Source organism: Glandiceps talaboti, chromosome 5 (assembly GCF_964340395.1).
Source record: "Glandiceps talaboti chromosome 5, keGlaTala1.1, whole genome shotgun sequence".
NCBI classification, from domain to species: domain Eukaryota; kingdom Metazoa; phylum Hemichordata; class Enteropneusta; family Spengelidae; genus Glandiceps; species Glandiceps talaboti.
The window spans coordinates 28,779,200-28,805,359 of record NC_135553.1 but is presented as its reverse complement, the minus strand read 5'-3'; the positions used below and the strand labels follow the sequence as shown (position 1 = coordinate 28,805,359).

Sequence of the window (26,160 nt, the reverse complement as noted above, 5' to 3'; positions counted from 1 at the left end):
GTATATTTTGGTCAAATAACATCATCTGGTAGACAAGCAAGTAAACATTCAAAAAATGTATGCAAATATCCCTAGCAACCATGACCACGCCCTTAGCAACAACCAAATGGCAGTATATTTTGGTCAAATAACATCATCTGGTAGGCAAGCGAGTAAACATTCAAAAAATGTATGCAAATATCCCTAGCAACCATGACCACGCCCATAGCAACAGCTAAACAGTCGTGTATTGCACAAAGATAACAACTGGGATTAATAGATAATTGAATAAACATTCAAAAAATGTATGTAAATTTGCCTAGCATCAAGACCACACCCATAGCAACTGCCAAATGATCACATATATTGCGAAGATAACCCTTGTGACACTGCGTCATTGATTTCCACAATGTAGCACTTCCGCATTCTAGGCCACATCGTTGATATCAACGACAACAGAGTAATTTGCATATGCTGCCAATAAAGTGGCGTTGTAATGGGTTATTGCTGTCCCGCCCTTATGCCCATAATAAGTAATGATGTACACGATGTTATCTCATTAGTCCCCGCGGACGAAGTCCGGAACGGGGACTTATGGATTGGGTTCCGTCCGTCCGTCCGTCCGTCCGTCCGTCCGCAGCTGTTTCTTGGAGATGCCTGGACCGATTTTTTTCAAACTTGGTACAGGGGCAACATACTATGGCATACATATGCACGTCAATTTATGATACGATCCAATATGGCCGCCTAGCAACCATTTTGTTTGCAAATTTTCCCTGTCTAAAGCCATAACTCAGACATGCTTGAACAGATCTCATTCAAAGTTGGTATTAGGACAGTGTTCTATGACATACATGTGTATATCCATTTTCGTCGTGATACGATCCAATACAGGGCTCGAAATTAACTTTTCTCCCTGGTAGCCCCTGTGGGCTACCTTTCATAAAGGTCAGTAGCCCCATGACCTTCACTGGTAGCCCCATATATTTGTGTACATAGTTATCATACAACAGTGGTTTACCAACACTGAATGTGGACTATAATGTCTGTTTAACAATGTAAAAATGGTTGATAATAAAGTTACGAATTTCTGTTGTAATGATAGGACAAACGTCTCAAGTATCTATGATTACTCATATGGCATAAACTATGAACACACCATGACCATTCATCTACTTGACTGCTTGACCATTTTACACCAGTCCATCAAAAGACCGTGTTTCGATGTCATATACCATCAGCCTCATCTATTACGTACTGATTGTCGTCGCATGAAATTCGAGTTTCGTAATTCCCAGTCTGTATATTCGTTCATTTGAAACCATGCATTTCCTAAAATGTTTTACATTAAAATCCAAAATGTGAATGAACGCATCGACTTCGGCTATGATTCCATCACCACTCGAGCCGAGCATTACGGAAATGACAAAATTGACATCGTACCGAAAATGGGTGAACGGGTCCTGCTGTCAGTAACCAACAACTTCGTGTCAAGTACTAACAACGTAAGGAAGTGCTTCACGGATTAAAATGCATGTTTTTTCATCAATGTTTGCGGAATTGTTATCACGAAATGTACCCCGGAAGTATCTGGATTAGCTGACATCGCAGCACATGGTGCGTCCAGGGTGTGACGTCATAACATTGTTGTCAAATATAAATATTCATGAGAGAATAATATGTAGCGATGTAGACGTCAAACACATCGCGTCCAGACGTCAGTTTTGATATTAGCAGCGGGCCTGTACGGCTGTGATAAATAGGCGCAATTTTATCAAACATGAACACTGAATGTAGCAACTTTTATTAAAAACTTATTGTTACATTTCATGCAAGTTACGTTGTCACAGTGAACGCGTGCTAGTAATCAGCTGGTATGTTCGTCCGTACAACACACACGTGGCCGTGCATGCGTGTGGTAGGTCATGGACTGTGTTGCCATGGTTGTATTGTTGACAATTTTGTTACATTTTATATAATTTTTAAGACCACGTACGTACACATTGGTAAGACGCGTTGACGTTCGATGTTCAGCGGGAACGTATTGTGTTGGTTATATTAGCGACACGACGAAGGCCTGACATGTCAGCTTACTGTTTACGTCGGTAGCCCAAGTTGGCTACCAAATACGAAAAGTAGTAGCCCCGTGTCAACATTTGGTAGCCAAATGACACGGGGCTACCGTTAATTTCGAGCCCTGCAATATGGCCTGGCAGCCATTTTGTTTGCGAATTCTCATGTCCAAAGCCATAACTCATACATGCTTGAACAGATCTCATTTAAAGTTGGTATTAGGACAGTGTTCTATGACATACATGTGCATATCCATTTTCGTCGTGATACGATCCAATATGGCTGCCTGGCAGCCATTTTGTTTGTGAATTTTCCATGTCCAAAGCCATAACTCAGACTCCATTTTCATCATGATATGATCCCCCATACCCAACCAATCCTTTATTGTTGGAGGCATATTCCATGTCCAACAAGCACAAACAACATATCTAAGTCTGTTTGTTTTAGGTTCACAAATGTTGTTGCGTGATCAGAGTAGTGATAATTCCTTAAAACCCAATTATAGCGGGGACTATGTCATTATCAATGACTTGTTAAATATTAAATTATCCAGGCCAGAAACAGTCACATGTTCGATTTCTTTCAATTTTTGCCACCGAATGCAAATAGCGCCTACTTAGCAATACCTAATATGGTGGCCGCTATGAATATGGATGTTGACTTTCGACATTATTGAACGAAGTATACCAGGAAGACACAGAGTTTTTCGCTCGATACTTTCTAAATTCTAGACAGTGATAGTGACGACGATGAAGAATCTTACGGGTTTGGGAAAGCAAATTTTTTCCTACTAGAACGTATCGAAAACCCTTCCGATGACTTTGACTTTTGGACTGACGTCGTCAATGGCTGGTCCCGCAATCCTGCCGATGACAAACCACAGATGCCAATGCTGTATGATTACTCCAAGATTGGTTTACATGAGAACATTACGGCAGAATCTACATTGTTGTCTTTCGTCAGATATTTGTGAACAGACGAAGTGTTGGATATAATCGTCTGTGAGACATATCGTTATGCTGCTTGCTATCTGTAGACTTATATGTATGCAGTATTTGTATATACGAAATATGCTAAATTGTTTGTATTTACTGTAAACATCAACGGATAGTACTTGTTGCTTTTATGATAAATATTTTACCCAACACCTATACTATCTGTCTATTAATTTTTTACAGCTAATTTCCAATTGTAACCCTTGTATTTTTCAAAAAACTAACTTTCACATGCTTTTTTGACCAAAAAACATGTATTTTATACCAATTTTCCGTAATTCCTTGGTCAAGTTACTGACCATACATTCATGTAAATTAAAATTCAGTATTTCATAATTATTGATATACTTGTAGATGAGACCATATCCCATCTGTTTTGGTGTAAAATGATCACTATCAAAACATTGTGTACAGGTGTGTGCAGCCTGACAAGTTCTTGGCCTAGGGGATCATTTGCATTGAAAGTCTATGGCATCTTAGACAATTGAAAAAAACATTCAAAAATGTATGTAAATTTGCCTAGCAACAAGACCACGCCCATAGCAACAGCCAAATAATCATGTATATTGCAAAGATAACAACAGGAAATGAAAGACAAATGAATAAACATTCAAAAAAAATACTGCCAATTTCGTTGTAGCACAACTATACACTTTTGAAAAATGTTTATCCATCTGCTAGTCCATGCTAACAATAGGTGTTCATTTGCTGAATGACTATCCAGTTGCCTATCCAACCATATTGCTATCTTTATGATATATGCTATCATTTGGCTGTTGCTATGGGTGTGGTCATGTTGTTACATATATTTGCATACATTTCTGTATGTTTTTGTTCACTTGTGTATGAATTCCTGATATTATCTTTGCAATGTACATGATCATTTGGCCATTGCTATGGTGTGGTCTTATTGCTAGGCATATTTACATACATTTTTTTTAATGTCTATTCAATTGTCTATTAATCCCTCTTGTTATCTTCGCAATATATGCTATGGGCATGGTTTTGTTGCTAGGTACAGTTGCATACATTTTTAGCACAACTCAATGTTCCCACCAAATTTCAGACCAATCTGCCAAGTAGTTTTTGAGTTCAAGTTTTTTGACCCAAATCACACGTCAGAGGTGAGATCATTTTGATTTGAACAATTTCCCAACTAGACAACAATGGTAATACACACACCAAATATCAAGGCAATCGACACACACACATATCCAAACAGACAGACAGACAGACAGACACTTTGCCATGCCTAGAGCACTACCGAACCTTATCAGTTAAGTTGTGCTAAAAATGACATTTTTGGTCAAATTTACCAAATATTTAATGTTAATTTTGTTTCAAGTATCCATATTTGTTATAAGTATACAACAAGCAATAAACATCTACTGAGATCTTGAAAACCTCAAGATTTTTGTCAAAAATGTCAATTTTGGGTGAAAAAAAATAAAAAAATGTCATTTTTGGTCAAATTTACTAAATATATGCATTTGGTATTAATACTATATACAAATAATATCTGCAAAGTTCTTGTAGTCACAATGGTCAACGGTTAGTAAGTGTAGTCTATGACCGGAAACGAAGACCGTCACACAGTCAGAATAAAAATAACTGCAGTTTCAGATGAGTTATGCTCTGTTGAAGTTGCTTGTTCCTAGCAACTTTTATTTATGAATACATAATATGATATTTACAAGGATTTTGACACTGGAATTCAAATATGATAGGTTATAGGTCTTTTCCCTTGGATAAATCAGAACATGAATTATCGAGTTGTCCATTGATATACTAGCTGTTGTACATATGCTACATTTTGCTGAAAGTTCATTTGAAAAATGGATACTAACTGTAGGCCAGGGATTACCAGATTTAAACTGAATGTTTTGAGATTGTCGTTCCTACAGACAATTGTTGGAATACAACAGAACATATGCAATAAGTTATTTTTTCTCATTGATTGCTATTTGCCCATTGCTGTTAGTGATGTGAAGTTTTACAGAATGTTGTAGCATAGCACTCATAAATTGCCACCAGTGAAGACAACTGCAAAATTAATCATGAACTAGCCTATGACATCTGCACCACATACACACTTGCTGTAAAGTACTAAATAAAAAGAACAGTAACTGCAATGATAAGTAGATTGATTAACATTTGTTGAGAATGTAAAAAAAATAATCGCATCGTCGCACCACTTTCCTGACGAGAAACTATTTTTTCCTTTCCTGCCTGTTAATATTCATGGGATGTTTACCTAAACCTTATCAGTTCTTGTCACTATCTTACAGAACACATACAATAAATTTTGTTTGAATTGAGCCAGTCGTTTTTTTAGAAAATAGTGATAAAGTCACACCACTTTAGACAACATTTCCTGACCAGAAAGTATTTTTTTCTTTTTTGTGGCCTACTGAAAATATGCCAATAATTTATTAAAACTAAAAGCTACATTAGTAATATTTTCAGCACAGGTGTGCTTTGGTATCGCAAATGTATGTACCAAGTTATAATGAATTAGAAGTGTGCAATGTTTACGAAAACCTAATCAATTCTTGCCATTACCCTATGGAACATGTGTACAAAATTTTGTTTGAATTGAGCCAGCCGTTTTGGAGAAAATGATGACACAGACAGACACAGACACAGCTTTTTACCCACTAATACATCTCTTCTCTACGGAAGAAAAAATAAACTACACTTCGACTCTACTATTGTCCCTTGCTTGTAGCCCGTAAGTTTTTAGCTCCGCTGTCAGCGAAAGCTGAAAGCGTAGCTTTAGGTATAGGTGGGTATTGAGGTATAGAGAGTAGAGTGAATCATAGGTGTCCGTCAAACTTTTATATTTTCATTATTTTCTCCGGAAGTGACAGTCAGTATTCTTAGGTATTTGGTGTGCATGTTCCCTGGGGGGAGGCTATTCAGATTTGTTCATGCCAAGTTGATCTGTGCCATTTTCAATTTTTTATGATTTTTTTTCATAAAATGTCATTTTCATCAACTCCTTGAAAACCTCTTATTAGATTGCTTTGATATCTGGCGTGTTGATGCGCAGGGGGTAGCTTACTCAGATTTGTTAATTTCAAGTCAGCACATCCTCATTTTTATTTTTTATGTGTTTTTTTTGTAATTTGAAAAAAAAAATGAATATGTTAATGAGCATAATGACCGACGCCATATTGGAAATCAGTCGACGAGACTTTAAGTAAACTGCCACTTTTCAAAAGACACTATTGACGTCAAACAAGCAATGTAATATGTGCTAAAGTCATAATTCTACGCATTGGGCGCCCAAATGACAAGCGTTTGTTCGAAACAGGGTTGTAAACTTCAAATCCAATTCTGCACCCTTCTACATAATCAGCCAGTCCGCAACATCCTCATTTGCATACTCTATCCTGATTCGACCAGAAGCTGGAGGTGACCTCATTCGACCGAGCGATTTTCCACAGCAAGTATCTTGAGTATCAACACAGGACGTTCTTGGTACTCACTAAAATCACACTTCAGACCCACTATAAAAGTGTGATGTTTTCAGATAACATGTAACTTGTGGTTAATTCTATATTGTCGTGCAATTTGGAATGACAGTGAACCAGAATTCAGACAACTTGCGTAAGGAAGGGCATGCCAGGCATGCGGTTGAAGTTATGGCCGACAGTTCACATGTAAAGTTAAATGACATGAACGTGTCTTGCCTTTCCAAAATGCAAATATTTGGCAAGTAAAAATAATTAAAATAATTACAACTTTAATTTGGCTTCAGACTTTGCATTATGTTTTGCGTATCTTTCCCCGTTTTACATGTAAATCCGAAAAGGTTCTCTCTCATCATGTCATCAGTGTCAGTGATCATACCGCGCGGGGTAGTCCTCGGGTGCACGAGTCTGTATTACTGACTTGACTCTAAACACCGGAGGGGAGGGACAATTGTCAGAATCGAGTCCCGAATTCCTCCGTATGCAAGCAGGACTACGCGCGGGGCTGCTTTGAGTACGAGCGAAGTGAGGCATGTTGAGGTATTTTGTTGAGAAATATAAATATTGCGAAATGTCAAGTACAAGGTTTAAATACAATGGAATGATGAAAAAAATGGCAGAGTCTGCTGACAGGCGCCGGTCACAAGAAACACTGTGAATTAAAATATCAGACGATGTGTGTATTAATCGCCGACAATCCACCCTTATGCACGAGGGACTAACCCGGAAGCAAGTCGTTGTCAGCCATACGTTACAGTGGTAACATCGTCCGAGAAATCGCTGCGTTCAGAGTGTCATTATTCACAGAATTGTTGTTTTCGAGTGAAAACCCGTCTTGAATTGTACAACTCTAACAAATGAAGACATGTCAAGTTATATTTTGAAAGTTGTATCGCCAGTTTGAGACGATTTTCTCATGTACTATAGTACTATCGAGGCTTACTTGGAAGTAGTAGGACCTTACTCCAGTTCATCGGGAAGTTTAGCCAGTCCGATAATTCTTTCTGGTTTAGTTTACAACACTTTTGATCACGCAGATTTTGTTGTTGTGATGAAAAGAAATACAAAAAAGATCATTTCAACCATTTCGTTGTGTTTTCTTTGTGAAAGGTAACCGAACATGAACGAGTGTTACCACTGTAACGTATGGCTGAGAATGACTCTCTTTCGGGTACTTGAGATTGTCGCCGTACGGAAACTAAGATGGCGATTAATACATTTCTTCCCTATATATATCTACCACAACTAGTACAAGTTGAATGTTGTTGACTTTGTAAATTTGTTAGAAAATTGAAATTGAAATTGCCTCAAAATTATTTTAGATCCCTAGTTTATTTCATTCATCATTAAAATTTTCCAGGGTTACAGCTGTAAGACACTGGAATTATTTATAGCCAACCTCAAAATCCTCTTTTTTTCTTTTTCTTGTGTGCATTTCCCAGTCATTTTTTTCTGAGATTGTGTGCAATTTTTCATAACAGTAGATTTTTGTTATAAAATGGTGACTATGGTATAAAAGTACAATACATTACCAACTTCTGTGTAAAATGTGTTTTATAGTGAGACATCATATGAAACGTTTCCACTAACCACTTTATTGCATCGCTAAAACAAAACTGCATAGTGAAGAGCTGAAGACCTGAACCGTGCACTTCTACATGTCACCAAAATAAAAAATTAAATTAAAAAAAAAAACAGCGGAGCTATTCTGACCGATAGGTCGCTTGTTTTTTATTTTGTTGCTTGATCGATCATACATCTTTGATCATATGTCGATATTGGTCGTCCTTGTTGTCGGAGTCATAAAAGTCAGTTACCAAAAAAATTTCATTTCATTCACAGTCAAACTCTAACATTTCACTGTCACAATCCACGTCAACAGTAGTGTTTGGTAATACCATAGACCCGTAATTAATGTTAGCGTTAGGAAATGTCGGAACACTTAACTAACAACCTGATACAGTTACAAGTATGCATTATGCAATGTATACTACAGTACATACATGGGAACACGTTTTCCGTCTGACAGACTGTCAACATCCAGTTGGGATGTATCTCTGGCCCCAGCTGAGTGTAGGGTTTGCTGTGATTTTGAGATCTTTTTCTTGTTTTTATGCCCATTTTTTTGTTCTGATGTTTAACGGGGAGCAACGCTACAAATTCCTGTAGTGTTAACCAAAATCACGCGGAAAACATGAGCGATATGTCAGTGTACTGCCCGCTGTATGCCATGCATTGCTACATTTGGCAGACGGAAATTGAAGTGCTACATTTGCTGATTTTGACAGAAATTGGGGTACCTCTGAACACTTCTTGGGCCTTGAAGGCTCCGTAATTAATGTTGGCGTTAGGAAATGTGTGATTTTTTGGCAGGCAAGGTGTAATTTAGCAGAATAATCCACCCAACCACAATCCCTCTATCACCCAACTTTGCGATTCTGATCTGAATGGCTTCCGTCTATTTACGTTTACGTTTAATGCAGGAATTATAGCTTTGCTTCCAGTTAAACATCTGAACGATAAAAAGTACAAACACAGAAGAAAAAGTCTTAAAATCACATCAAACGCTACAATTATTGCAGGTACTCAAGCCCAAATATCGTGTTACTTTAGGTGATGAAACATAACATCGCAACTTCATACATAAACAATGGCCCCTAATTAGGATTAAAAGATTACTGCTACAGCAAATAAGTGACACCATCACATCAAGGGAAAAACCGCATTTCTAGTCTGTATTTTTAGCACAACTGAACTGAGGTTCAGTAGTGCTATAGGGATCGCCCAGCATCTGTCTGTGTGTGTGTGTGTGTGTGTGTGTGTGTGTGTGTGTGTGTGTGTGTGTGTGTGTGTGTGTGTAAACAACTTAAAGTCAAAAACTGCTAAACCGATTGCCATGATATTTGGTAGGTCCATTACCTTGGGTGTCTAGTTGGGAAATTGTTCAAATCAAAATGATCGCATCACAGGTGTGTGATTTGGGTCAAAAAATGTGATTTTTGGTCAAAAAACTTAAACTCAGAAACTACTAGGCAGATTGGTGCGAAATTTGGTGGGAAGATTCTTTAGGGGGTGTAAAGTAAGATTTGTTCATGACATGATGATTCCATCAGTGATATGTAAATTAGGGCTAAAAATGTGTCTTTTTGGTTAAAAATCTATAATTCCAAAACTACTGAGCAGATTGGGCTGAAATTTTATGTGGATGCATCTAGAGATGTATGGACGAAGATATATTAAGCATACAATGATTCCATGAGTGATATGCAAATTAGGTGTAAGAATGTTCATTTTTGGTCAAAAACTTATATCTCAAAAAGTACTTGGTCAATGAGTCTGAAACTTGGCGAGATGTTTCTGAAACTTATTCTGCAGATTTTCGTCAAAATATTTTGACAAAATTGGCCCTAGCGACCATGACCACGCCCTTTAGCAACAACCAAATGGCAGTATATTTTGGTCAAATAACAACATCATCTGGTAGGCAAGTGAGTAAACATTCAAAAAAAAATGTATGCAAATACCCTAGCAACCATGACCACGCCCATAGCAACAGCTAAACAGTGGTGTATTTCACAAAGATAACAACAGGGTTTAATAGACAATTGAATAAACATTCAAAAAATGTATGTAAATTTGCATAGCAACAAGACCACACCCATAGCAACAGCCAAATAATCACATATATTGCAAAGATAACAACAGGAATAGAAAGACAAATGAATAAACATTCAAAAAATGTATGCAAATACCCTAGTAACCATGACCACGCCCATAGCAACAGCCAAACGGTGGTGTATTTCACAAAGATAACAATGGGGTTTAATAGACAAATGAATAAACATTCAAAAAATGTATGCAAATACCCTAGTAACCATGACCACGCCCATACCAACAGCCAAACGGTGGTGTATTTCACAAAGATAACAATAGGGTTTAATAGACAATTGAATAAACATTCAAAAAATGTATGTAAATTTGCATAGCAACAAGACCACACCCATAGCAACAGCCAAATAATCACATATATTGCAAAGATAACAACAGGAATAGAAAGACAAATGAATAAACATTCAAAAAATGTATGCAAATACCCTAGTAACCATGACCACGCCCATAGCAACAGCCAAACGGTGGTGTATTTCACAAAGATAACAATGGGGTTTAATAGACAAATGAATAAACATTCAAAAAATGTATGCAAATACCCTAGTAACCATGACCACGCCCATAGCAACAGCCAAACGGTGGTGTATTTCACAAAGATAACAATGGGGTTTAATAGACAATTGAATAAACATTCAAAAAATGTATGTAAATTTGCCTAGCAACAAGACCATGCCCATAGCAACAGCCAAATGATCACGTGTATTGCAAAGACAATATCAGGAATTCATACACAAGTGAACAAAAACATACATAAATGTATGCAAATATATCTAACAACATGACCACGCCCATAGCAACAGCCAAATGATAGCATTTATCGTAAAGATAGCAACATGGTTGGATCGGCAACTGGATAGTTATTCAGCAAATGAACACCTATTGTTAGCATGGACTAGCATATGGATAACATTTTAAAAAACTACAGTTGTGCTACAACGCCATTGATGGTATTTTTATGAGACAGTAGTAACTTAATTGAATGTGGCAGAGTAATACCCACTTCATTTACGTTCTAGTATGCTCCCATGGCAATCACCTAACATTTACTTTTCAAATGCAAATTAATTGAATCAACATGAAAGAAGTTGTAGTGAACACTTTATCACATGCATTAATTAATGATATATTATTATGATGTGATGTGTACTTCATGGGTGTCATCCATGTTATGCCTTATTGTGGTGAATTGTCATATTATTAGTCTGCGTACAGACCTTGCATGGCTTTAATTGACATAACATGCAGGACAGCAATTTGTAAAACATGGCAAATATCTGTACACTATGCCATTTTGTGTGCATTGTATGATGTTTGTATTGTATCATGTCTGTTCCAATACCCCAGACCAATACCATTGTGTATACATTGTATGTTTTGTATTGTATCACGTCTGTTCCAATACCCCAGACCAATACCATTGTGTATACATTGTATGTTTTGTATTGTATCACGTCTGTTCCAATACCCCAGACCAATACCATTGTGTATACATTGTATGTTTTGTATTGTATCACGTCTGTTCCAATACCCCAGACCAATACCATTGTGTATACATTGTATGTTTTGTATTGTATCACGTCTGTTCCAATACCCCAGACCAATACCATTGCGTGAATTGTAATTATGTTTGTATTGCATCATGTCTGTACCAATACGCCAGACCAATACCATTGTGTATACATTGTATGATGTTTTGTATTGTATCATGTTTGTTCCAATACCACAAACCAATACCATTCTGTTTTAATTCACAGGTAATAATGTCTATGTGCCGGGAGAAATTATCATTCTAAATTCCATTGTCTTGCCACATAAGGAGATAAATTACAGTGTTAAAAATCAAATATTATTATAAAAGTAACTTATCACTGCCTTCGTAACATACACTTTTCAGCAAGAAACATATCATTTTTAGCACATCTGAACTGATAAGGTTCAGTAGTGCCATAGGCATGGCAAAGTGTCTGTCTGTGTGTGTGTGTATAAACAACTTAAAGTAAAAAACTACTGGACCGATTGCTGTGATATTTGGTGTGTGTACTACCTTGGGTGTCTTGTTGGGAAATTGTTCAAATCAATATGATCTTACCTCTGGTGTGTGATTTGGGTAAAGAAAATGTGATTTTTGGTCAAAAAACTTCAAAACTACTCAGCAGATCGATCTGAAATTTGGTTTGAACCTTCATAGAGGTATTTAGAATAAGAATTCTTCATGACAGTATGATCCCATCAGTGATATGCAAATTAGGTATAAAAATCTGTCTTTGTGATCGAAAATCTTTAATTGCAAAACTATTGTGTAGATTAGGCTGAAATTTGGTGGGAACTTTCTTCAGGGTGTTTATATTAAGAATGATGATATGCAAACTACATCCAAAAATGTCAAAAATATATATTTCCCAAACTACAGAGCAGATTGGGCTGAAATTTAATGGGGATGCATCTGGGGATGTGTAAATGAAGCTGTATTCATATATCAGGGATATGCTGTATATCAGAGATATGCAAATCAGGTCTAAAAATCTCAATTTTGGTAAAAAACTTATATCTTGAAACTGCATGATGAATGGCTTGAAACTTGGTGCAGATGTTTCTGGAGGTATTATTATGCAGTTATTGTTGAAAAGATTTCAACACAATTAGCCTTAGCAACCATGACCACACGCTTAGCAACAGTGAAACGGTTTATATTATAAAGATACAATGACAACAACAGGGATGGGTAGGTAAGTGACTAAAGATTAAAAAAATGTGTAATTAAATATGCCTAGCAACAGGACCATGCCGATAGCAACAGCTAAATGATGGTTTCTATTGCAAAGATGAAAAGTGGAAAGGGTAGGCAAGGTAATAAAGATGCCAAAAATGTATGCAAATACCCCTAGCAACAAGACCACGTCCATAACAACAATCAAATACAGTTGTGCTACAATGCCATTGGTGCTATTAGAGACTACTGTAAATTTTTTAGACCTCTTCCAATGAATGCATCTACTACTAGTACTAGAATGACTGCTAGTATATAAGAGAAATAACACCCTTTAGTGGTGATGAAGAGAAGTTACATAAATAACCTAGAAAGATGTTCTTTTGACATCACAAATTGTGCATAACTGAATTAATTGGTCAGTAATAAAAATTTTCTTTGTCTTGCTGTTGTTGTGTCATTATTATAAAATTAAACCTACTTCTCAGAAGGGGTCAGAAAGGGTATTTGTTCCTACAAAAATGGGTATGATTTGGGAGAAAGAGGATTAAGAATTCATACCCACCATCTGACCATTTACATTACAGATGTGTGTAATGTCTAGAGGGCACACTTAATTGGAAAAGTCTATACTGAATAAAGTTCTATATAGAACAGAAATTCATTTCTCTACAAATTTCAATTTTTAATTGTAATTTTTGGCACAACTGAACTGATAAGCTTCAGTAGTGCTATGTACAACCGACATTTGTAATAATTGCCGAAATTTGTAATAAACCAAAATTTGTAATAAAATTGCCGACATTTGTAATAAATTGTCGATATTTGTAATAAACTGACGACATTTGTAATAATTTCTGTGAACGACAATTGTAATAAAAATAGCCGATATTTGTAATAAATTTCAGAAAAAATTATGTAATAAACCTGCCGAAATTTGTAATAAAAAAAAGTTAAGGGGGTTCCTCTCTGACTTTCAAAGAAATGGAGTTACTCATTCTAAACTTAGAAGGGATTTATAATATCGTCATTACAGGCTTCCTAGAATTAATTTACAACAATTATGTCAGCCACTTGGATCTTTGAGTCTTTGTCAATCAATCAATCAATCAATCAATCAATCAATCAATCAATCAACTTGTTGGTTGGTTAGTTGGTTGGCTGGTCGGTTGGTTGACTGACTGACTGACTGACTGACTGGCTGGCTGACTGACTGACGGATCGGAGTGATGGAAAGACGGGCGTATGGAGAGTAGTCTATCAGCTAGTCCTCGGATGTTCTTCCGATAAAATACGACACACAGCCGAACAACGCTATCGAGGATGGAACATCCGAGCAAGCCCTCACATGCGAACTTCGTTCGCTTATAGTTATAGCATCGAAAGAAAGCCCGAACGTCTAGCAGCAAGACTATATGGAGGGTAGCTAAAAAGTAATTTCAATCTGTTTTCTAACCTGATTTTATCTAGAGTTCTTAAATCTTACTTCCTCTAGTGTACAAGCGGCGAATGTATGAGTTGTTTGTGATTGTGAAGGCTTCTGAGTGATGAATGAATATACGAACTAGCATCATCAATCCATCACTTGATCAACACTTCGTGCTTGTATGATCGAATGTATATATTTTAATCATTGCGGACAAAGTGTTGGTTGGTTGGTTAGCTGGTCGGTTGACTACCAACAAACTGATTTCTCTAGAAATCTTAGAAACGGCGATTTCACAACCCATTTTATGGTGCATTTGGGGGCAAAAAATTGAAAGCTTCATAATGGCTTGAGAAGTAATTGGTATGAGTAATTTTTAAAAACAAGTTAGTTAGTATATCAATAAGTCTACAGGGACATATTCTTGTCCGTGAGTGTGAAGAGATTAATATGCATAAAGGCGAATATTTCAGACATCATACATTACGGACACTTGGTGTTATGGATACTGTATATCGCTATATCTCACCAAAGTCTAGCGACACACACACCAGTTTCCATTTTCGATTATTGTTGGTCTGTGAACTAATTGTACTTATGTATAAAAAGAAACATAATCACTTGCCAATATTTGCTTGATGGTTTTATTAACACAAGCCTATGACAGGCCAACCAACGATAAACTCGAATTTTGGAGTTGAATCATAGAAGTAAATACATAACAATATAGTTCTGTATCAATTTTTGGTGCTAAATACCGACGCAAAACTTCCCTGGCTTAACTTGTAGAATAAGTTCTTACACATGGAATTTTAATAAAGTTTCTTAGATCCAGGTGTTTAATTTGTTGAAATCTAGGATTGGTGAAGATGAGGCATTGATTGTAAATTTGTATTGTCAGTTTTACTTCAAATGTCGTTACAAATGTCGGCAATTGTGTTACAAATGTCTTTAGTTTATTACAAATGTCGTCAATTGTATTACAAATGTCGTTAGTTTATTACAAATGTCGGCAATTTTATTACAAATGTCGTCAATTTTATTACAAATGTCGTTAGTTTATTACAAATGTCGGCAATTTTATTACAAATGTCGTTAGTTTATTACAAATGTCAGTAATTTTATTACAAATGTCGTTAGTTTATTACAAATGTCGGCAATGTTATTACAAATGTTGGCAATTTTATTACAAATGTCATTAGTTTATTACAAATGTCGGCAATTTTATTACAAATGTCAATCGTTTATTACAAATGTCCGCAATTTTATTAATACAAATGTCGTCAGTTTATTACAAATGTCCGCAATTTTATTAATACAAATGTCGTCAGTTTATTACAAATGTCGGCAATTTTATTACAAGTTTTCAACATCTTTATTACAAGTATATTCGTAATTGATACAAGTCTTTGTAAATATACAAAACAAGTTGTAATGTTATATATAGTGGCCACAACAACATTTGGCTGTGCTATTATAAAACCTTCTACAAGTTCAAAATTGAAATACACAAAATAATGATTTAATTGAAATGGAGATAAGATTTCATTATTTTAGAGAAAGGGATTGGGGAGACGTTATTCTCCCCTTTTTTCTGTCTTTCATCTAAATCAGAACTCATGAACTCATTCCAGGCTCTACTGGTCAACTATCCCTGAAATCCCTTCCCTATCAGATTTAAAATGATGAACTACTACCTATAGTGCACAGCTCACTAAACCATGCACATCCTCGAAAACGCCACTAAAATTGAATAGACTGACGAAGAATAGAAAATCACTGTAATGATATTTAAGGGGGATGCTGTACTCAAACATTGATGGTATAAGTCAAATCGATACACATTAGTGGCGACAAAGCTCACAAATTTCATGTAAATGTCATGCAAACACATATTTTCTAATATATTCTGTCGAATTGCTCAGTATCCCCGGCAGCTTGCAAAATATAACAAAACTCCGCTAAGAATTACACAGTGTACATTCATTCAGTCAGTCATTCATTCATCCATCCATCCAACCATCCATTAATTAATTCGTTCATTCATTCATTCATTCATTCATGCATTCATTCATTCATTCATTCATTCATTCATCCATCCATCCATCCATCAATTAATTAATTAGTTCCTTCAAATGAATGGCATCCACCCATCCATTAACTAATTAATTAATTTGTTCGTTCGTTCGTTCATTCATTCATTCATCCATTTCTTTGTTCGTTAATTCGTTCGTTTGTTTGTTGAATCATTCTTACACTTCCTCATCACATACCATACCATACATACATACATACATACATACATACATGCATGCATGCATACATACATACATACATACATACATACAAACATATATGCGGATTGATTGAAATAATAATAACTTGTTTAATTGTTCAATTAATTATTATATTAATCAATTCAATTAATGCTTGTTAAATCTACTTTCGTTTGACGTGATGTTTTTGCAATCTTGTATTTCTTTATTTAGATAACCCATGTTTTAGTGTGAAAGGAAGGACCCTCCTCAATGTAATTTTTTATTACAAATTTCGGCAGTTTTATTACATTTTTTTCCTGAAATTTATTACAAATATCGGCAATTTTTATTACATTTGTCGTTCATAGAAATTATTACAAATTTCGGCAATTATTACAAATGTCGGTTTTATTACATGAAAAACGTGATTTTTATTACAAATATCGGCGTTATTACAAATTTCGGCAATTATTACAAATGTCGGTTGTACAGTGCTATAGGCATAGTGCGATGTCTGTGTGTGTGGACGACAAGCTCAAAAACTGCCAGACCAATTGCCTCGGTATTTGGTGGGGAGAATACTTTTGGTGTCTAGTTGGGAAATTATACCAAACAAAATGATCACATCACAGGTATGTGATTTGGGTCAAAAATGTCATTTTTGGTAAAAAAAAAAACAAAAAAAAACTCTAAAACTACTTGGCAGATTGGTCTGAAATTTGGTGGCCAGGAACGTTCTTGGCGTGTTGTAAGATTTGTTCATGACATGATGATTCTGTAAGTAATATGCAAATTCGGGCTAAAAATGTGAATTTTTTGGTCAAAGATCTTTAATTCCAAACCTACGGAGCAGATGGGCTGAAATTTAATGGGGATGCATCTGGGGGTGTATAGATGAAGAAATATTAAGTATGTAATGATCTCATCAGTGATATGCTAATTAGGTGTAAAAATGTGGATTTTGGTCAAAAACTTTTATCACAAAAAGTACTTGGTCAGTGAGACTGAAACTTGGTGAGATGTTTCTAGAAGTGTTATTCTGCAGATTGTCTTCAAAACATTTTGATACAAATGGCCCTAGCAAGCGCTACCACGTCCTTAAATGTACCTAGCAACAAGACCATGCCCATAGCAACAGCCAAACGATTATGTATATTGCAGTTAACAACAGGGTTGGATAGGCAACTGGGTAGTCATTAGTAAATGAACACCTATACCTAGCATGGCTCAACATGTGGGTATACATTTTTAAAAACTGTACAGTTGTGGTTCACCGCCATTGTGCTATTTTCTTATTTCATATGCTGATCAAAAAAGAAATAGTGTGATTTCTGGTAAGGAGAAATGTGTTGGTCACAAATTGGGTGTACATGTGTTTAAAGTGGCCATATGGATGAGAATTTGGTATTTATTTTGGATTTTTATTTGATAAAACAGCTTCACTATGTTTTTCTACTTGAAAAAATAATGTGAAATAACATATACCAAGTCCATGTTCACATCTCAATAAACGGCAAAACATTAAACAATGTGTAAAATGTTTGTTATTGTACGTACAATAACAAACTTTTTACACTTTTTGCATCTTTATGCAATGTATTGAGTTATGAACATGGACTTGGTATATGTTCTTTCGCATTATATTTTCAAGTAGAAAAACATGATAGTGAAGCTGTTTTATCAAATAAAAATCCAAAATAAATACCAAATTCTCATCCATATGGCCACTTTCAAATACAAAATTTATGATACCAGTGAACTAAAGGTTCATGAAAGTGATACAAGCTGAGTTTATACATGGATCTTAACTATCAAGCGTTACCAAACAGTCAGTTACACAGGAAGGGATGACAAATCTCACAGCATATAGCACAACAGCTATTCACTGGAAGGAGACTTGATTTATTATTCCATGTGAACTCTAAATCCAAATCTAACATAAAAACACAAGTATTTAAAACTAGTAAGAATCTCAACACCTCCCTAAAGAGTTGGCATGCTACCAATTGGATAGTCGTCATCACCTGAATACTCTAACTATTATGGTTGAATCCGCATATTAAATTATGTAAATCGGCTCTAGTGTTGATATCTAATATCTCTATCATTTGGAATGCTTGTCAAGACCTATCCCATTGACATCACCCCAAGGTGTCATTCACGGTTAAGTACACTTCCTATGTACCGAGGGATTATAACTACTTAATTCTCTAAACATCAATTAACTTCTAGTATTTTGTAACAAAATTGAAATACTTTGTAATATGGGTCTCAAATTCCTATGTAACTAATCTACTTCATCACAAATGGTGCTAACAAAATACCAGAAATGAAAATAAAGATAAATATCGTCTATCTGATAGAGAAACAAGAACTTCCATTTTCACTATTTCCGTGTTATTGCTACTGCTCAGAAAAAATGGTGAACATCGGTATTAAATCCAACCTATGATAACACTCACAAGTGCTCAAAGATGATTGGAACAATTGCTGAATGAATCAGGAATGCCTTGGCTAACAATATCAGAAACGAAGCTAAATATATTTCTATTTTGATTGATGGCGACAGTGATAGAGTTATGCAGGAGTGTGAAATAGTGTACATGTGACAAGTAGACAAACCAGCTTGTAAAGTCATTGTGAATTTAGTGGGACAGAAGGAACTTCAACATGCACATGCCGATGGTGGTGTTAGTGCGACAAAAATTATATGTGACAAAGTTGATGAAAGTTAGAAGCAGAAACTTATAGGATTTGGAGCAGATGGTGCGTCTGTCAATCTCGGTTGAAACAAGAATGTATACACTTTACGCAGGGACGAAGTAGGGCACTAATACTGTATTACTTCACTGTATTGTTGTGAAAGTGTTAGGGTGTTTATCATGAAGTATGTAAACTTTCTGATGTGTAATAGCAATGTTATGAGGTTTTGAATTTCGTTTATTATTTGCCATGGAAATGGGTGTACATATCCCGGGGTATGTAGGGGATCATGAAAGTCGAGTAAAGGTGAGGATAGCAAGCTTTCCTGTGTTGAGAATAGGAAGCGGGCATTTGAACAACATTTTTGACAACTAACTTTCACTGTGTCTTGAAAAAATCACAGATGTAGAGCTAAATTTCTTGCATAAATCGTGAAATTGCAAGGCTACCCTTATGGTAGGCATTCAGTTTAATTCTGGTATTCATGTTATGATCCATTTGTTTGTTTGACTTTTTCCATCACCAATAAATGGATTGCATACCCTTCTCATAAATGTCAAATTTTGGGTTAAATTGGACACACGTTAGTTAAGACAGGGATACCATTCACAATGTCATTTTCACTGTAGTATTGTTATGTATGAAATTATACCTAAACTACCTGAAGTATGTGTGACAAGTCAAATCTATGTTTTCATTAATGATGGTGTGTGTGTGTGTGTGTGTGTGTGTAGTACTGCAAGATAATGATGTGTTCTTTGATTTTGTCACATGACATTCCTTTTGAATCATGTAATATATTTGTTTCGAGTCCTATGACAGTAATCACATGACATTCCTTTTGAATCATGTAATATATTTGTTTCGAGTCCTATGACATTAGTAATCACATGACATTCCTTTTGAATCATGTAATATGATATTTGTTTCAAGTCCTATGACATTAGTAATCACATGACATTCCTTTTGAATCATGTAATATGATATTTGTTTCGAGTCCTATGACATTAGTAATCACATGACATTTATTTTGAATCATGTAATATATTTGTTTCAAGTCCTATGACATTAGTAATCACATGACATTTATTTTGAATCATGTAATATGATATTTGTCACGAGTCCTATGATATGAGTAATCACATGACATTCCTTTTGAATCATGTAATATGATATTTGTTTCGAGTCCTATGACATTAGTAATCACATGACATTTATTTTGAATCATGTAATATGATATTTGTTACGAGTCCTATGATATGAGTAATCACATGACATTTATTTTGAATCATGTAATATGATATTTGTTACGAGTCCTATGACATTAGTAATCACATGACATTTATTTTGAATCATGTAATATGATATTTGTTACGAGTCCTATGACATTAGTAATCACATGACATTTATTTTGAATCATGTAATATGATATTTGTTTCGAGTCCTATGACATTAGTAATCACATGACATTCCTTTTGAATCATGTAATATATTTGTTTCAAGTCCTATGACATTAGTAATCACATGACATTTATTTTGAATCATGTAATATGATATTTGTCACGAGTCCTATGATATGAGTAATCACATGACATTCCTTTTGAATCATGTAATATGATATTTGTTTCGAGTCCTATGACATTAGTAATCACATGACATTTATTTTGTGTCATTGAGAATTCCAATCAAATCTGCTGAATATACCATACAGTACAATATAAATGATTTAAGTAGTAATTCTTTCCACAAGTCTTGTTTTCTCTCTTAATAATAACAATTGTGTTTGTTTTTGCTTATAGTCATATAGTAATGTAGCATGGCTTGCATCACAGTGTATGGTGCACAAACTGTGTTGATCGTTAGAATGTGACCATGCTTACTAATTTATCACATTGTAGAAATAACTACAGTGTATGAATATTGGTATTATCTACCAAAGAATAATAGCAAAATTTATACAACTTCTATAAATTTGTTTATGTTGAACATTTTATTTACAGGTAAAAATGTAACTATTCCTGCAGAAGTGATCATTCTAAACTCTGTTGTACTACCTGACAAGAGTCTTGGTCAAGGTTACAAGAACCAAATTATCTTGTAACACCCCTGAAAATAATGGTAAAGTCCACTATTGTCATTACTAGCAATGATAACTCCATTCATTTGGCATGATTTTATTGTGAAAAAGGGGTCTCATGTGGATATTATGGTTGGCTAATGAACATTTAGTGATATTAATTCACCCCTTGTAAATAATGGTAAAGTCTACCAAATCAAGTATCAAATGAGAATTCCATTCCATGATTTAGAGATTGGGGGTTTAAGATGGACATCCCAACATTGCATGACACACAACAATGAACACTGTTACAATCTATCAGTACTGCCCCAGTGGACTATCACTGAAGTTCTTTTGTTTTTTCGATATTTGTCTTCAGTTTTGATGTAGGGCTTCAGTAACAATTTTACTGGTACTGACTTGTGTGTATATTTGCCTTAAAATGTACCTTACATTTCTATTTGATAATAACAAGAATCTTTTAAGAAAATATCAAACAAACAATAGTACAATACCGATAGTTGTAACAGATGTTGATAAAATTAAATTAAATGTAAATATTCTCATTATGAAGCATGTATTACTGTGTAAGGAAATCCTTGATCAATTTTTCATTGTCACATATGGTTGTAAGCATATTTTTCCCCAATCTTTTACATTAAGACAACATTAAAGTGGTTGCTAAGGCATTGGTGAATAATGTTATACTTTTATTGATGATACTTGCATAATGTATAATCTACAGTCTCTTTGATTACTGTCAACATATTTATTGATTTTTAAAACTGTTTACTCATTGATCATTTTATAGTTTAACACAACACAGACACGGACAGACAACACAGACAGACAGACACAGACAAACAACACAGACAGATACATGATACATATCAAACACGTACACACACACACGGCATATAGTAAAAGGTGTTACTCCACTATTTACATACTGTAAATGCTGTCATTTGTTTTTCAGAGCATTGGAAATTCTGTCATTCCACTTGCTTAACAGTGCACGGGGTGCTACTTAAACTCTTGACATACTGTCAATATTGTGTATGTGTGTGTGTCATTAGTTTTTCCAATGCTGTCATTCCATTAAATGCTATAGAGTGGTGGCTGTCAGAGGGTGTCATATGAACTAACTGAATGTAGAAAAGGGTGACACTGTTATTCCACTGTTTACATACTATGAATGCTGTTATTTGTTTTGATTTTAGAGTCACCCTCACTTCAGAATCAGAAGTTTGAAACTATATAATTTTTTAGTGATTTCTTGCACTGACACTTGTTTTCAGAAGTTTTGTGGCAATGTGGTGAGGTCAACACCTTGAGCCCTATCTTGCATGGCAAATGGATCAGCATTCAGAGTATTTTCGAGTTTTGACCACAAAGGTTTATCTCTGTTTTTTTCTGGCCCGTCTGACATGGTGTTGACAAGTTTTGGTGTAGAGTGGCGGCTGTCATTGCACTTGTTTAATAATGAATTGAATTGAAATTTATTCCACCAGACAAGACAAATATGTACACAAACTTTGAAAGCAACAGAATATATATATCATTGCCATTATATGCCTGAGGTGCAAGGATATGATCCGCACGACGTGTAGCGGAGTGCTGATCGAATCCTTGCACTGATGGATATAATGAATTTACTACTAGAGGTGCGATTTTTCAAGATTTTACAGTTAATGTAACATAGCATCGGATTACTATATTTGAACACATCATTGTATTGTCAACAAATTTGCATAATGTCAAACAAAGTTGCATGTTAACCATTTTGGTTGCCATCGTTGTGTTCAGGATAACTTCAAAACACTGGATTCTCATATTACACATGCTACATGTACAAAATAGCAGTGTTGCCATCAAAATTGTTAAGTGACATGTCGTGGGATCAGTTATTTTGAAAAGCTTGCCGTTCTTTCAAATATCTCATGCTGCAAGCAGTGTGAACTGTCGCAGAGTGCGACGACCCCAACAATGACAATACAAAGTTTATACGAACTGACATTTTTGCAAAGTAATTTAGTAATTCCGATGCCATTTTAGTAGTGTGAGTAGTTTTATGGCAGAATTTTCATTTATAAATGTGTATTCCTCACAAATAAATGTTGATTTTGATGTACAGAAGTGTGCGTTTTGTTTCTGCATGTCAAAATAGTTCCAAGTTGATTTCAGTCAATATGAAAAAAGTTCCGGTCTGTACTGGAATATATGGACCACTACGTCACCATCACTTTCTCCATTGAAAAAATGCATAATGGGGTGGTCCAATATACATAACATATAATAAAGAATATTTCTGGTGCAGGCCATGAATTAGTTCCGTAGTAATTGTAGGAACTAATCAAAGTCCATGGACCAGACATGCAAATAATTAAGACAAATTTTGACTTTCACCATAACAACAGCAAATACAATCTTATGTAAATGAAGAGATAAAGATATATTGGTAACAAAAATAAATAAATAAATACGTGGAAGCTCACTGGATCTAACAATAAAACCTTGTAAATACAGGGAATAGGTAACAAGTATAAGCTCTTGCATACAGAAATAAAATTACAGTTGCAGTTGAAAAGAGACAGGATAAAGGATATTCCCTCAGAAGATACAGCTTTAAGCACAAGGACAAGCAGGCATTTAATTGATTGATTGATCAATCGATTTATTGAATACATGATTGAATATGATTATTTGATGTCTGCAAACTATGTGTTCAATTGACCCTGACATTGTCTGCATTACTCGTCTTAACAATGGAAGACATATCATGATATTGATTTGGTAATTAGTTTTTAAAAACTGCACCACAATCTCATTTTTTCAAGCCAGGGTGTGCTGAAGTTACTTCCCTTCCCTCTTCTATACTAGGCCCACCTCCCCTATTTAAACAGCAGCACGCCCTGTGTGGTCATTTTGCTAAACAATAGGGAAGAGCTAACAGCCTAGCAAACACTCCTGCTAAACTGCAGTTTTATATTTGTATTCCGACCATTGACATCTACCGTTCTGTGACCAAGTCATTATGAATATATGACGTATATAATTACCACACATTCTTTTCAATAAGAATGGAAATCTAAGGTACATTTCTCGAAATTACTTTCGGTCAGACCCCGGGGGCTGTACCATGGCCAGTGGCCAGCTCTGGTAGGGGTGTGTAGCCAGTGCTGGAAACCCCAAGCCCCATTTTAGACCCACTTTGACCAAAAATCCATACCCCATTTTAGACCATTACAGGTTTCTAAAAGATGAAAGTTTTACATTTTCCTTAGGAGGCAACATTTTTGGGCAATTAATATGATTTGGTTCAGACGTCTGAAAAGCTAAGCCGGTGTGGCGCGCCAATGTTTCGCACCTCCAAACTTTCCAGATTGGGTCATCGCACATGCGCACATTGGTCACACATATTAATGAGATTATCTATGATATTTGTTACGTGTGGTGTGCACTGATGTTGTCCTTGTAATTTATCGAACGTGTGTGCCTTCTTTTTAAAAGTTATCATCCAGTGTTTGTAGGATCGAACGAGAAGACTTTGAACCATTTTCACACGTAGTTTAAATGAGTTGATGGTGAAGTTACACCTGACAAACAGACTTCTGAAACTGTGACTGGTTTACCTCTGATGCCAGCTTCCCTTACTCAGCTTATAAAACAGAATAATGATGTATCCTATCGAAGGCCTTCTCATAATCAATAAAAACAATTTTTTCAAGTGAAATACATACTTTTCAATCAGAGTGCACAAGATCAATCTGTTATCAAGAGTACTTCTCTTTTTTCTAAAGCCACTTTGAGTCTCAATTACAGTATTGTACTTATCAAACCATAATTTAAGTCAATCACATAGTATTTGGGTGTAGGTCTTAGGCTAAGTCTATCACATAGTATTTGGGTGTAGATCTTACCTATGACATCAAGTAACAGGGCCTAGCTTACATCTTGGTTTGGGAGAAAGACAATTAAAAATAAGACAGTGTAGGAGGCCATTTAGAGGCATAAAATATCAAACCATAGACATAATTTAAAGTCTTACAATGCTTGAATATGGTAATAAAATACCTCAACTAAAACAATTATGTTATGCATTACATATTATATGGAAGTGTATTTTGTTGTGGCAAAGCTGAAAGATATTTTGCGGATGTGCACTTGGTAAATGACTGCTCCTGAAGTTTAATTTGGTTCAAAAAAATCCCGTATAAAGAGCCAATCATTTCAAGACTTTCCGACTTTTGATGGCCCAATGACTGCTTAGCTAGCCCACTCCAATGGTCGTAAACCTTTGTTCCATTCTTTTTAGTGCACATCAGATATGCAACAGCTCAATTTAATCTCAATTCATGCTTGTATGCATCATCAGAACCAAGTAAACCACTGTGTAAGATATTATATAATTTGAAATAGACTCAAATATATATTGTTACATGCACTATTCAGAAAATGTAAAGAAATATCCTTAATTTTGAAAAGAAATGCGAAGCCTGCATGAGGATATATTGTCCATCACCAGAAAAAATTGTATGGATAGGTTGAACAGCTTTTTCATTTTAATGTCGTATCTTTCAAAGTAGTTGCCAAAGAGATTTCACTTTCAAATTAAAAAAAAAATTGGATGGTGCTTTCTCAAATAAGTAACACAACAAAATAATCATTTTCTTTACCCAACTCCCAAAACTTGTATTGACTCGTTTATGTCGGAACCCAAGGAAACTCAGTGAATTCATTATCATTATAATGGAAATTATAATGGAAATTGCAATTTGGATTTAGATGTCGAAGGTACAGCTCTGTTTACAAATT

At 35.3% G+C, this 26,160-nt stretch overlaps 1 protein-coding gene across 4 annotated transcripts in view; it reads left to right on the top strand.

The window, feature by feature from the left end:
* LOC144434765 (mannose-1-phosphate guanylyltransferase regulatory subunit alpha-A-like) overlaps positions 1–23,434 on the top strand; it is a 162,097-nt gene extending 138,663 nt beyond the window's left edge. For 2 of the 4 annotated variants that reach the window (XM_078123249.1, XM_078123246.1), the window contains one exon: positions 21,287–23,434. In XM_078123249.1, the coding sequence (XP_077979375.1) occupies positions 21,287–21,387 (101 nt within the window). In that variant the 3' untranslated portion in view covers positions 21,388–23,434. Of the gene's footprint in view, positions 1–11,946; positions 13,531–21,286 lie in introns of those variants that run through there. The other 2 variants (XM_078123248.1, XM_078123247.1) reach the window with 2 other exon arrangements.
* Positions 23,435–26,160: the final 2,726 nt, after the last annotated feature.